This window comes from Aptenodytes forsteri, unplaced genomic scaffold, assembly GCF_000699145.1.
Source record: "Aptenodytes forsteri isolate BGI_AS27 unplaced genomic scaffold, ASM69914v1 Scaffold11, whole genome shotgun sequence".
NCBI lineage: Eukaryota > Metazoa > Chordata > Aves > Sphenisciformes > Spheniscidae > Aptenodytes > Aptenodytes forsteri.
Window position 1 is genome coordinate 1,991,539 of NW_008794155.1, and position 14,915 is coordinate 2,006,453.

Sequence of the window (14,915 nt, forward strand, 5' to 3'; positions counted from 1 at the left end):
TTGAGTTTGCTCATTCTGTTTTCTTTCAAACTTAAAGTAAATGCATGCGTTTGAAAGATTTTGCTGAGAATTTCTTAACGGAGTACTGCTTCCCTAGCAGAGCGTACTGTTGGTTAAATCATGTAATCATTAGTTGTATATTTTGCCTGCTTCTAAACTTAAGAATGTTTTCACTACTGATGCATTAAAAATACTGTATGCACAAAGCAACATTATAAATCTGTTCATTTTCTTCAGTAAGCTCTACTGGACGGATGGTAACACAATTAACATGGCAAACATGGATGGCAGCAACAGCAAAATACTCTTTCAGAATCAAAAAGATCCTGTTGGTAAATACCTTTTTTCCTGTTTCTTTTTTATTTGATAGTGCTTTATTATGGACATTATCTTGAAAGACTATTTTAAGTATACCATGATGTTTTTCATATACTACATAACAGTGATAAGAACAGGCATAAAGACATGAAAAACACGGATATACTTCTGTGTTTCACAATTTAAGATATTTTTGGCCTATTCTAAGTGAAATCTACTGTAGTGGGTTAAGTATAGTATTATTAACTTCTAGGATTACAGTAGCGTAGTCTGAAGGTGAAGGAGAACCCATCTGTATCTCTCAATCGTTAGATCATGTGTAAAAAAAAAAAAATAGAGAACAGAATTTTAATAAGTTATGGATATATGTGAGAGGATACTTTGACTGGAAATGTAGACCCTTCCTCACCCGTATCCCAACTGCATGATCAAATGATAATTTGGCTCTTAACTTTTCACATACAGAAAAGAGCAACAGTTGAAGCATACGTTTCATATAATGACTTAACCTCAGTTTTAGTATTTTAAAATTAATATAGTTGCTCATAAATTATGGCACTTTCTGAAAAAAAATTTCTCTATATATATGTTTGTTTTTTTTTTTTTTTGTTCAAGTCTCCTCCGTTTTGTAATTTCAGTTTTTAGAGAGTTAAAGTGGTTACGTCAATTGCTGTTGCCTTGTTAATGGCCCATGAATAAACTGATTACATTTTAAAGCATTTATGGGTTTTCGTAACTGAATGCATTAAGCAAGCAGAAGCAAAAATGAATTAGTTAAATAATTCAACAGCTTTGAAATTAGAGCAACACGACATGCATTTTAGACCCTAAATTCAAAGAATTTTGTAGAAATTATTTGGTAACTGTTTTATTGTTGATTTTATTTTCTATCTGTCCACCTGAAGAGACAGTTTTCTATTTATCTGGAGAAAAAAGCGTGGTAAACCCACTAATTTTAAGGTGAAGCATAAACACATTTAATAATATTACGACAATATTAAGAAGTAAGGCTGTGTGCAACATTTTGCACTGAATATCCTGTGATCATAGGTCACAAGGTCCTAAATTGCAGTCCTTATGGTTTCTGTCATTGAGTTTGTTCTGAGTAGCAGTAAAGCCACTGAACCAAATACGTGGTAGAACGGTAAGTACTCCTTTTTTTTTTCCCTGTAAGTATATCAGTACTGTCAAAGGCTGCATGTGCAAATCCATGTGGGTTTTGTGAAGTTTTTCTTCATGGACATGTACAGTCTCACTGGTATCAGATGGAGTATTCATGCAGTTGAACATTCCTGTAAGCCTTGTAGGAATGAGGATTGTGACATAAGTTTTTTACTTGACCACAGAACTGCAAGTGAGACAATTTGTTTTCTTTCTGTACTACTGGATTAATTTTTAACACCTTTGAGATCTGGTAAGAATTACTTGAAAAATGTTATATTCCAGATTGAAGGTTCTTATTGCATAATAATGAGACCTATTGGATAATAGAGAGACCATAGAGATTTAATTGTTTTTCCCTTCTTCTTGGCAGTCTGAAAGTGTGCTAAATCACTAAGTATGTAAAGTGTAGAATATGTAGTATGTAAAGAGTGTAGATATATGTATGTATGTAAAGGGAAAATAAAGCTTGCACTGTCTATTGCTGAAACACTTTTATTGGTAGACATCTTGGCCCAGTTTTATTGTCAAGATGGACATGAAAACAGATTCTGTTGTTGCATGTCAGGGAAAATGATCAGATACGCTATAGGTCACACAAGTATTAAATTTCCGGTATCAAACTCTAAATTCAAATATAAGCAAAATGTCTGTTTTAATGGTTTAAATTATTCTTACCATTAGCATAAGAAATTCCCATGCGAAGAACAAGAAAACACCGCTGAAGAGCCAGAGAGTACCAGTCTTAAAATCTTAATTTAATATTTCATTTCTAGCTGAGAAACTGTCTTTCTCTATAAGTTAAACTCTAGTTCATGCAGTGCTATTTTTGAGTATTTGGGGAGCAAAGTGAATGATCTAATAAGTAAGTTCACAGGTGGATTATTGAAGACGACAAATATATGGCTTACTAGAGTTGGCTGTCCTGCTAATTTATAGGGTTTATAGTTTTCTTAATTTTAGACATAATTTCAGAATTTGAAGAATGAGGGAAAGTTTTCCAATCTGTGCCCTGAAGTATGCTGATGGATTTTTTCTCAATTTGAGTACTATCAAAAGATGATGATTTAAATTAAAATATTTTGTATTAACACCAAGAGTATGTAGTGTGGAGATTTTGGAAACTGGTAATCTTAGGACGACAGATTTTGTCTCTTATTTTTGTCTTAACTAGTACATACTAGATATGACTTGCTAGTCCATTCTGCAGTTCTAAAAGGCTCAAATGCTGACACGTATAGATCGGTTGAAAAAGGAACTAGTCACTGGAGTTCCATTAAATTGCATTAATAGGGATTCGGAATTAGTGCTTAATTTGGCTTTTATACTTTGTGAGGCAGATTATTTGATCATTGGTGTCTTGAACTTATCTTCAGTTAAGCAGTTGTTTGTTATAAAACTCTAAAAATATAAACCATGCATCCATTGGATTTTTTTTTTAAGGAAATGGCTATTATTAAATGATAGAGTATTGTATTCTTAGTAAGTTTTGAAATAGCTTGGATAAATAACCTTTAAAAACATACTGGATCACTCTCTCAGCTATGTTCAAGGGACTCCATAATTATAGGTTGCGGGCAGGGGTGTTGTTTGGGTTTCGTTTTTGGGGGGTTTTGTGTTTTTTAAAAAAATAGAGTTCAATTCTTTCTTCTAAACAAACTTGGAGTTTCTGGTTTGCTCATGATTACAGTACAGCCCTATTTGCTGTTTTAGCTCTTGTTTCGTTTTCTTGGCTGACTCTCTACTTGAATATCCCTTGCTAATTTGTTCTTTCTTTTGAGTATATAGCATAGTCTGCAAACAAAATTGTTGCAGACGTGAACCAAAAATATTCTTGGGACTGGCTCTTGAAATTTTATCTTAAATTTATTTTGTTTGTTTAAAAAAAAGTTCTTTCTTAAGTATGTGTGTGCATTTAGCAAAGAAATAGACCTAAGGATTTCCTAATTTTAAGCACTGTTTTTTCACCTGAAATGTAATCAGCCATAAACAGTTAAAAAACCTTTCTTAAGTCACATTTCTTAAGGAAATGTGGACAAAAAGTTCCAAATATTGTTCCTGTAATTCATCTAAGCTGTAATAGCCGTGTCCAACATTTAATTGATGTAGGTAGTATGAATGAATCCCATTATTAATGTTCTTGGATCACATTGTGTCCTTAAGCTTCCACTGCTTTTTAGAGAACATTTCCACTGGTAAAAATAAAGTTAGAGGAACATACATCATTTACACAGTAAGTATACGAAAAACGCTATCAAGAGTCATTTCCTTGAACGTCAGTGATGCACCAAATTAAAATATCAAACGATTTTCTGGTAGTGGAAGCTAAGATCTCATTACATATATGGCTTTAAGATAGTTTTTGGAACCTTGGTGTATGAATTGCTGGAATAACCTTTGTGATATAGTATCACAAAGTATACTACTGTGTGATAGTATATTTCTGGAAATTTGAGTGAGGAAATTGGAAAATGCGTGTGAAAACAGTTGTCACGACAACAGTGACAGCCTAAGTCATGGTATTTTTTTATTTTTTTTAAACACAATATAATTCTCTGAGACCAATATTTTAAAATCCTCTGGAGCACTGGTCCAAACTCATCATAGACAAATACATGGTGTTAATTAGAATAATATTTTTCTCAGAAATCTAGGGCAAGTGCAAAATGGCAGGTATCACTAGAAAAGGAAACACAAGAAACTGAAATAACTAAGGCAGTTTTAAATTATCAGACAGAAGATCATTCAGTATTTTTGATGGACACAGTACCTTTTTGAAACCTCTTCTGGTGTGGTGGAAGAACATAGATGAACTATAGAATAAGATTATTAGACATAAGGGTTTGAAAACATTGGGGACGTGATTTATCATATTATAAACAAGCACAGGATTACTTGTAATATGTTTTATTTTAGCATTTTGAATAGCCTTACTTTGGTCAAAAGAGTCTTTTAATATGTATGTGGAATATACCTGAAATAGAATTCCATCATAATCTTACCAAAACAACAGAACATTCATTTTATCAATGTGAACTTTTATCGGGTATTTGAAACCCTTCAGCAGTTTTGGCTGAAAAACTGTTTTTAAAAAAACTATTAACAGCAGTTGTCTACTCAGTTTTTTTGTTGGAGAAATAATTTTTAATGCATGTGTTGGGCAAAAAATAACTTGAAAGATGTGATGGATCATCTGAATATTTCAGTGTAGTTCTTTCCCGTTCTAGAATATGTTCTAGTTTCTGAGTAGAGCAGTGGTTCATGTATCTTGTTTAGCTACGCTCTTTCTCCTTCATCTGTTGTGCCACAGTGGAGAATCTGGGGTGATCTAAAGAGGTCCCTTCCAATCAAAATGATTCTGTGATCTGCCATCTATATTTAAATCATTGGTTAACAAATTTTTGAAACCTGAGTTGTTGATTTGGGGTGGGGGGGATGGGTGGGAAGTGAAAAACCAAAACCAGACTCCCTCCCTCCCCAAAGGGAGAACACTGACCTATGTTAAGTTCTGAATACCAAAAGACACTGAAAAAACTGACAAACTGTAGAAGAAGGTAAAGAAAACATTACTACTTAATTTCACAAAAGACAAAAGTGATAGCGTCACCTGAAGAGAACATTTAGTCTCCTGAAACGCTCACCCATTTCAATACCAGTGGTCCATCCTTCAAGAACCCAGCTCATTGAAAATGTCCTAAGCAGAAAGTATGTGGAAAAAAGTTGTCAAGAAAACACATTTTCATTTTTATTTTCATGTGACATCTAGTCTATATTGACTGAAATTCTGAATGCAGGATTTGTTTCTGACATGCGATGTAGCAGCAAGCAGCACATTCCCAGGGTATACAAAGTCTTTCCTAGATTCCATCCAACTGCAATTCAGGAAGCTAGGATTAGAAGAGGTTGCTTTAAGATCACTGCGAAAAAAAGAAATGACACTATACCTCTCTGGACACAATTTTTAATCTTTTATTTCACTGTTTTTTAATAATAGGTTTATATTTTAACTAACACATAAAGTTTGGAAGATACCTTTCATAATATTAGATTATTTTTATCTTTCTTATTTGGGAGGAGGATACCACCTGTGTAATTATTTCTCTGACTTATATTTTAATTTTGGAAAACTTTCAACTTACCAAGGCCTGGCCTGCAGTCTGTTCACTTGCATCTTCATATCCTGTGGGAAGGAGGAATTGGAGATGGCTTTGGTTTATAAGTTGTACCAATAAGGTCTATGTGTACATGTTAGAGCAGGTCACAGTTCTTTCAGCGTATTTTCGTTTACACCCTTTACTCAAAATAGTTCTATGAGCTCACCCTGATGAATACTAGCAGTTCTCATCTAGCTGATGACTCTGGGCTCTTTGAAGTACTCTCAGAGTCTGATGCTTTGTCTTCAATGGATGGGCCTGTCTTCTTTTCCTTTCAGTTTTCTGAAGACCAAAACATGCAGTATTAATATGAAACAGGTACTTCTTGGTAGTCGGTGAATGACCAGTGCTTTCCATTCAGTGTTCCAGTGAGCACGCAGTGTTGCCATCTGGTAGCTGCTTACGCAGTCAGTAGATATTTCTTTTCTACAATCCACATGTTCAGGTTGACTTTGGCAGCTGGGACATAAGGTGCAAGCCAGTCACCCACACTAGAACGCATCACAAATGTCTGTGATGCTTATGGCTAGTAAGTCAGCCATTTTCGTTAGTGAAAACAGGACAATTCCTGAAAAAATCTAAATAAACATGCTCTGCCTACGTTAGAAATTATAAGTTTACACAAGGGTTGGTAATAGGTGGAATAACACAACAGGAAAATACTTTGGGAAGAAAAATGTGGTAGACTTGGGTAGAAGGAGATGGGAATGTTATTTCTGTCAGTTGCTGCTGTGTAATTGGAATACCCATGTGTAGAAACACTAGTTTAATATCTCAGGAAGTAGAAAACCTGACAAGATAACATTGTAATTGCTGTGTAGATTGCTTTCACAGCAACGCCATAAATAGATCTGTCTAGGTGAAATCTGTAAGCAGCTGACTGGTAGCAGTCAGGAGTTACAGGGAATAGCAAATGCTATCCATCTCAGAGTAAGGAAACCTTTATACTTGTGTATTACCTCTGTTACCCATAGCAAGGTTCATCCATATTCCCAGGAAAGTTTCCCGTGCTAGACCTAAGTACTGCAAGTGCTTCTTGTCTCCAAGGTCTGTGGCACTGTCTTTTTGCTTTGAGCAGTGCTTGTACAAGCATGAAAACACGTATGTGCAGAGGGATACTGCAAGATCAATCTCTCCTGAAGCACCTATTCAGTATCCTTATCCTCTCTCGAGCTTGGTGGTTGTTTTTCTTCTGGGTGATACACCTGCAGAGAGGGGGAAAAAATATCAGTAACTGTAAAGGAACTGGAAAGCTGTTTTTGAAAAACTTAGAAAGCGAACACCTTTTGGCCCACTATGTCAAATGTGCGTAAAGAAGTAGTGGTATGATGCCAGCTGTAAGTTCTGCAGCGCATGGCACTGCTTTCTCCTGTCAGGATTTTGAAAATAGATCTGGCTTTCCACAGAGAAGCAGTTCACAGGACGGAAGAAGAGTACTGCACATCTAGAGGTTGACCTATGGAGTGAAATACAGTATTTTTTGGCAACTTGCTGCTGGATACCTAACATGAGTTCTGGGAAAAGTCTACTACCAAAGCAAATTATTATGACATGTATTGTCACCACGCCAAGCGTATTTCACTGTAGAAAATCTCCTGCTACAATTACTTGAACATTTTTGAAGGATTATAGAATTCTGAAATACATTATCTCTTAGTTCTTTGCTCTTACTTACAGAAAATTGTATGCTCTGTTTGTTTAGTAGGTTATTTTGCACAGTTCTCTTGCTTCTAACTCCAAAGAACTGATCATGAGGTCAGTTCACTGTGAAGCGAGATTAAAATTATACTAGTTCTCAATAAATTTATAGTATTTAGGTTTTGGTATTTCAGCATTCTAAGCAGAGGGCTGTGCATGTAGGGAGAGAACAGACTTTTTAAAGTTCTGAATCACAAAAAGTACCTTGTTTTCTAAATCTTTATGTATTCATAATTTTAGAAAATAAATGATGGCTTCTGGTTCACTTCTGGTTCACATTTACTAGTAGTTAATGCTTAGGACCTCAGTTCATTCAAGTAATGTTCATTGCCAGATAATGCTCTTTCATCGATCAGTCACTGATTTCTGTAGATGTTGGGAGAAATAAAAGGCAGAAATCTTTTAAAAAGCATGGGTTTTTTTCACTATAAATGGCCAAGTTGTTGGTTTTCTCAATTTATTTATTTTTTTTAAAGTTTGAGTGGATGAGTGGGTAGATAACATAATTGCGTGTGTGTATGTATATATATTAAATAGAATTTTATTATGAAAACAGCTTAACACTAAATGAAAATTATCTAGTCAAGCCACAGTTAAGGTTGTATACATTAATTACAGGTTTATCGATAGATTACGGGGAGAACAAACTTTACTGGATCAGTTCAGGAAATGGAACCATAAATAGATGCAACTTGGATGGTGGTAATCTTGAAATAATAGAGTCAATGAAAGAAGACTTAACAAAAGCCACAGCTTTAACCATTATGGGTAAGTCCAATGGTAATAACTTAGTTTTTAAATGATTGGAAGCTAATTAATAATGAGATATCAAAACCTTGGAGAAGCTACTGTTGTTTTAATGTAAGTAATACGTACAGTACATTCACTAGGGAGACTGTTTTGTTTGTGAAAAAAGTTTTTATGTTTCATTGAACAGACAGTTTACAATCTGTATTACAAGTATATGTTTCTAAATATAGTCTTGCATGTATACACACAGGATGAAGGTAACAGACTGATGGCTTATATTTACTATAGTTACTTGTAAAGCATGTTGGAAGGAGGTGTGTTCTGCTCTTTATTACAGAGAATTATCTATGACTTGTTTCTTCTGCTGCTCACTTCTTTCTACTATCTTAGTTCAGAATATCCCTAGTTTGTTGGACTGGCTTGCACTTTGTGAAGACTTCTTTGGGTTATGAATTGATGATTGATGATTTGGATAAATTGATGATTTGGATTTTCAGATGTCTGCTAATAGTCTGTGTTTTAAATTTGTTGAAAAAAAAAAGTTGTTCTGTTTGTCATACTTTGCACATTAGAAATATTTAGAATGTTTAAAAACATCTAAATTACAAAAAAAAATCAAAAGAATGGTAACATAAGGAAAAATTCCTAAAAAATTCAAGAAGTCTTTAAGTTGCAGGTTGCTTGGAATTGACTGTTTCTCATATGCATCTTCAGCTCTTGGCCCTTGCTGGAGCTAGGATACAGTGTTTAAGAAATTCCAGCCTGACTCAGAACTAGTGTTTTATACTATTCTGGAGATAACATTAGAGCTTTCCACACTTCCTCCAAATGCTTTGCTGACCTCTGTTCTGGTGCAATTAAAAATTATTTATATTTATCTTGGATGTTCCAAAAAAAAGTTCAGTTGATAAGTAGACTTTTGTTGGGATAGCTGACTCATCAAGTATTTTATTTGATTGATTCATGACGTAATGTACATATAGTTGGTGTGCTTGTGAAAGTTATGCTAAATGAACTCCAAAGACTTTATGCACATGGTGTAAATTAAGTCATATTTTAAAGTATTAACTGCTAAAATAGTTTTATTATACACATATTTGGCTAGTATTGAACTCTAAATGCTGTCAAAATCTGTTGGAGAGGGAATGCTTTTATATATGCATTCATAAACAAAAGCAAGTTTTGTGTCAGAAGGAGTCATGAATGTTAATAGAGACAAATTTTCTTTCGTTGATTTGATTGTGACTAGAAATAGAAAGAATAGATGACCTTTACTTCAGGGAGCTATTGGAAGTCTTTAATACGAGCTGTCGTAAAGGGTATTTGTTCATACTGTCACTGAGATGTCTGTGGTATGAAGTTTTCATCTGTAATTCACAGAAGCTACAACAGTGATGATCCATCTGGGATACAGAATAACGAGCTTATCGCTATCATTTAAAGAAGAGTGTTTCATGCCTGTTTGCATGAAAGTAGTTGAATTTTTGCAGGTGTGGAGATGCAAGAATTTCTGCTGCGTAGTTTTTAAACATACATATATCTCTCTCTAATATTCCTAGTTTGGGAAGCTGTGTTTTTATGGATGATGACAATTCTTCCTACTCAAAATCGGTAAACAAAACTTAAAATGTGTTTGGGTTTTTCTCTTTGTTTTGCTTTTGGGTTTTGTCTTTGTTTTGGAGCCATAGTTGTGATAAACTGCAATATGACATTGCAGTATGACTCCGTATATAAATCTGTTGGAGAAAAGTGCAGACAAACACAGTTTTATAAACAGTACTGTATATGCTGATTGAAAAACATGAAAAGTTTCTGTATTCATTTCTCCTGTATGTTTTTATATTGTAGAACATACTGTAGCAACATAAATGCCGCCTATTTTCCTGAAGTGCTGGTGGCTTTATATCAGCTTCTTATAGTCAGGCTTTCGTGCATGTAAAATGGATCAGAACAGAAAATCCAATGCAATACAAAGCAAGATAAGAGATCTGCAATTGATAAATGATCATAACTAAATGATATGTAAATAAATAAGAATGAATAATTTGTTCTAATGTAAGATTTAACGTGATACTGTGTGAAAATTTAGTACCCCTGTTGGTCTGTTTGCCTACAAGTTTAATAGGAAGTTTTAGCAAGTGAATCACAGTAATTACAATGGTTTATTGCATCATTTTTGGTCCATTTCGTAAATTTTCTTGACTGCTTTTATCTAAAAACACGATAAACGCATAAAACCCAACATGAGCTGGGTTGTTTCTTTGCTGTGTATATACTAAGCTAACTTTTTTTACCATTTGAATTAATCAGTGACTGAAAAGAAAAGAGATATGACATCTGTGCCCAAAATCTTAACTGTTTTGTGGCATTTAGGTTGCACTCAGTGCTATAGAGTCCTGTAGGCTTTTGCTGTCTTTTGCATTTTTCTGTCTTTTGCATTTAGTGTCTCCCCAGGTGAAAACAGTATTTTGGACAGCTTTATATTTTTTGTTTCTTTATTTTAAGTATATGATCATGTTGTATTGTTGGGTTATGTTTTCACTGGGGCAGAAAGAGGAGATAGAGTTGGGTATTTTGTGACTGCCTTTGTACAGTGGTCTCACCAGGTCATACATTGGTCAGTTGTTGTTGATCATCAGAACTTTTATTGGTCTGAAGAGCTAAAACAAGGAAATGGTGGAGGGAACCTCAGAGGATTGAGGGGATAGGGTAATGTGATCTGAGATAGCCCTGGTTCCCATGCTCCCCTCCCCCCTGCCAAGGGTAGGTGCACTGGGGGAGAAAGGATTGTCAGAAAAATTGCTGGATTTCTAATAAATTTACTACACTGGTGATCTCTTCCAGCACCTCACTCTTTCTTGGCTCGGAAAATTTTTTTAGCTGTTTGTCAAGCATCTCCTTACTAGCATCTTTCCCAGCTATCAGAATCTCCTTGTCAGACAGCAGGAGCTCCCAGAGACACCTGAGGATAATCCATTAGTGTGCATGTAGAGCTAGTGTCTTCCATTCTTTGTCTGGACAGCCTTTTGCACAGAAAACTGACAGATCTCCTGACAGTTTCCAGGGTTTTTTGCTGTATCTTACAGTTTACGTTTCAGAAGATTTTTCAGAACGATAAAAAACTAATGACTGACAGAGGCTTGGCCCAAGACTGACTTCTTTCTTGCTTTGGTAATCTCTGTGCTGTTCTGATATTTCTGTGTTATTTTGATCTTTGATTCTGTTAATTGCAAAATGGGAAGAGAAATGAGAAGCAGTTAGGCACTCCATGGTTATGTACTGTGATATGAACTCAATAAATAATGCTAGCTAAGTCAGTAAAGTTTTGGGGGGTTTTTTAATATAGCTTATGGAGTAGTTCAGAGCTTCACCAGGCAATGACGACTGCCACTCCCCTTTAGTACTACTCCTCAGTCTCCTCATTGTTTGTACTTAATTGCTTTCAATCCCTCTATTTTAGTATTTCAGTTTAGTCATCGTAAACTGTTTGGAAATTACCACTAGTGTTTCAAATGTTTAGTCCTTTCCAGGCTCTGTTTAACATTTTCCTACTATTATATCCTCTAGTGGGAGCATGTAGAAGGTAATGATAAGACATGAAAAAACTAATGTTAGCAAACAAGTTGGTGCCAAAGTGACTCTCAGGTTTATCCTTGAGGGAAATGGACACAAGTTATATAATTCAAATCTTTCTGTATTTTGGATCTTTCATTTATTGTTTTTCTACTCAGTAGTGTCAGTCATCTTTCTTCTTTCATTTATTGGTTTTCTACTCAGTAGTGTCAGTCATCTTTCTTTTTCCATATGCTGAGCTCCAAAATTCCTAGTCTTTTGGTGTCTGCTTTTTCTACATCTCTTTGAGCATGATATAGATGGGATGAAAATTATATTCCATTTGGAAGTAAAGTATTTGAATATATACAAAATTACTATTTTTTCTATGCCTACAAAAATTTTTTTTTGCTCTTGCCATTCTGTATTACAAAGACGTTGCGATAAATCCATGATGAAGTCACGTTTGCTTTTCTACTCTTCCCACTTTTTCTTCAAATACACATTCACTGTATGAAATACACATTTCACTGTGTGAAATGTCAGTGCATGCAACATCAGTCATTTTTAGTTAATTTACCATTCAAAAATGCGTGTGAATGCTTTGTTTAGTACTTCCCACTCTTTACTGACTTGCATTTGGTCAACGGTAATTTTCTTCAGCTACTATGTTAACTGCTCATTTTATTTTGTTCAAAAACCTCTGAAGTTTCTTCTGGTCTTTTAGAAGCTTATTTAATTCACAGCACCCTATGGCCCACATAATTTTCAACACCTACTACTGACACCGTTTACAAGTTGATAACAAATATATCCACTGTTTTGGAAGCTCAGGATGTTCCATGTGAGAGAATCTCTGATTTTCTTATACGGTACAGCGATACTCTTTTCAACATTAAGAAAATGCTTCCTATACTTGTGTTAAGGATTGAGTTTAGTGTATCATTTTCAGTATCTGATTTTAGCAGTTTTCCTGGTAGCCAGTGTCTGAGTGTAATCAAATTATATAGATGTATTTGGCATTCTGCATGAAGTCTCATTTGCTGCCTTCCAAGTTACTTAATGAAAATGGTTCCCTGACTGTAACTGAAGCTGGTTGGAAATTTTTTTTTGTGGTGAGAACTATATGATATGTATTTCTGAATTGGTGAGCAGAGTCATTATACTACAAGATTTGGGTTACAAAGGAACTTGCAGCAATATCTGATGTATTTCCAAACTGGTGTATTCTTTCTTGAATGATATATGGCTCTGAATCATAAACTGAGCATTGCTAGAAAAGTATTGATTAGTTACTGTAAGTTTGTCACTGAGAAGAAAAAGATATTGAAGGCTTCTGTCAGCAGTTTTGGTGGAGGTATTTGACTGGATTTTGTATCGGGTCCTCCCAGAAATACAGTTTACACAAAATCACAAAATTCAGCTCATTTCGCTACAAAATAGGAATATGATGTAGATTGTATAATGAGGATATAATTTGTTATGCATTGGTGATTTTTTTTTTAAAATACTTGTGCTAGAAACCTCAAAGGAAATATTCCATGATGCTAAGTAGTAGCCTTTTTCTAGTCTTTGTTTACTAGTATAAAATAGAGTAGCCATGTAGTGAATGATTCTATGTATAAGTGCTATTTCTGTTCAAATTCATGTAAAAAAGTCAATCAGCAATACAACAAAATCAGGCACATATAATAGCTTTTCAATGGGAGTGCAGATATTAGAACAATGTCTTTTGAACACAAACTGTATATAACACAGCCATCAACGTGTATTATCAAACAATCAACATAGTAACAATAATCAACATACAGTAACAATTACAGTATTTCATCTTAGAAAATGTGGGTTCATATTACCAAAATATATTCATGCTGCCATTTATTTTCATCATGTGATTAAATGATATATTGGTTATTTGGTTTTTGTTTTATCCTGAATAAAGTTTCAAAAATAACACCAGAATGCATTTCTACTAACTCAAATGGTGGGAGCTGTGACTTTGCTGGGTGTAATTGCAAAGTGAAAGGGGCTGCTTAGATCAGGAAACTTCAAATACATACACCTTAATTTTCCAAGTCATCAGTCTTCTAATAGCCGTAACACCATTCATTACATTAGCATTAATATATGAAATACATCTAGGCAATTTGCCCAGTTCTAAGTACAGTACATAGTTGTCTTCCATAAATACTCAAACAACCATTAATGAAAACTAATGGCCCATCAAAATTTGCATTCAGAGTACTGCTTGAAATCTCCAAAGGACTGTCCACAATGCTAGTGTAGCAATTTTTGGCATTTGAAATTGCTGTTTCCCAACATGTTGTTGCTCTTAATGCTAATTACCCAACAAAATGGATAAATACAACAATTTTAATGTATATTATAACCCAGTTTCAGCAACAAGATTGTAATTAGTGATCGAACAACACTCTTGTTAGCATAATCAAGCAAATAAATCATTTAACTTCAGTTTGATATATAAAGGTTTCAAATAGTGTTATTTCTTCCCTAGCTTGTGAAAGCAAGTTGTATTTATGCTAAAATCAAGTGGTTTTGTAAAATCATCTAGTATATTTTAAAATTAATATAGAAATAGATTAATTAATCCTAATACTAGAAATCACAGATTAGTTATCTCCTGAGAGAATATATTAATAACGCAGAGAGAGAAAGACCAAAATTCTGCTTAGAATTATGGTAAAAAATAGCTGTATAACATGTTGGGGTGTTTTTGGTATGAGACTGTGTTGTGGTGTATATCGGTCACCGAGCAGTTTCTGAACAATTAAAACCCCTATTCTTTAGGTCTTAGGGCATAACTGGCCAGCTGTGACCAGTTCATGTTTTTTGGCAGGTAGTCATAAGAGTTTTGACTCTTATGTCCAGATGGCTGTACTTCAGAATTTGTGGGTTGTTTTGGGGGGGGGTTGTTTTGGTTTTTTGTTTGGTGTTTTGTTGTTTTTTTTTTTTTTGTTAATATACCTGAAATGTTTGTTAATATACCTGAAATGTCAGGATTTGTATGAGCTTCACCTTACTTAAATTTTCAGGTTGTCTTTGTCATTTAACTCCCCATACTGTGTCCATATCCCTTTCTAAAACTTGTAGTGCACCATATAAAGCCTCCATGTAGAAGAATAAATACTAGTTCAGTGAGATTTTGTAAGTTATATTTTTAATTAATTATTATTAATTAATTATTTTGTAAGTTATCTTTTTAATTAAATGTTTATCATGTTTATCCAGGTGTCACGTTAACAAGGATGGAAGAAGACAAAA

General features: G+C 34.4%; 1 protein-coding gene across 1 annotated transcript in view; it reads left to right on the top strand.

Moving 5' to 3' along the window:
- The window catches only part of LRP1B (LDL receptor related protein 1B), a 676,318-nt gene that overhangs the window by 444,271 nt on the left and 217,132 nt on the right, over window positions 1–14,915 (top strand). The window contains exons 33-34 of the mRNA XM_019472156.1: window positions 238–332; window positions 7,950–8,099. Of these exons, the coding sequence (XP_019327701.1) occupies window positions 238–332; window positions 7,950–8,099 (245 nt within the window). The remainder of the gene's footprint in view (window positions 1–237; window positions 333–7,949; window positions 8,100–14,915) is intronic.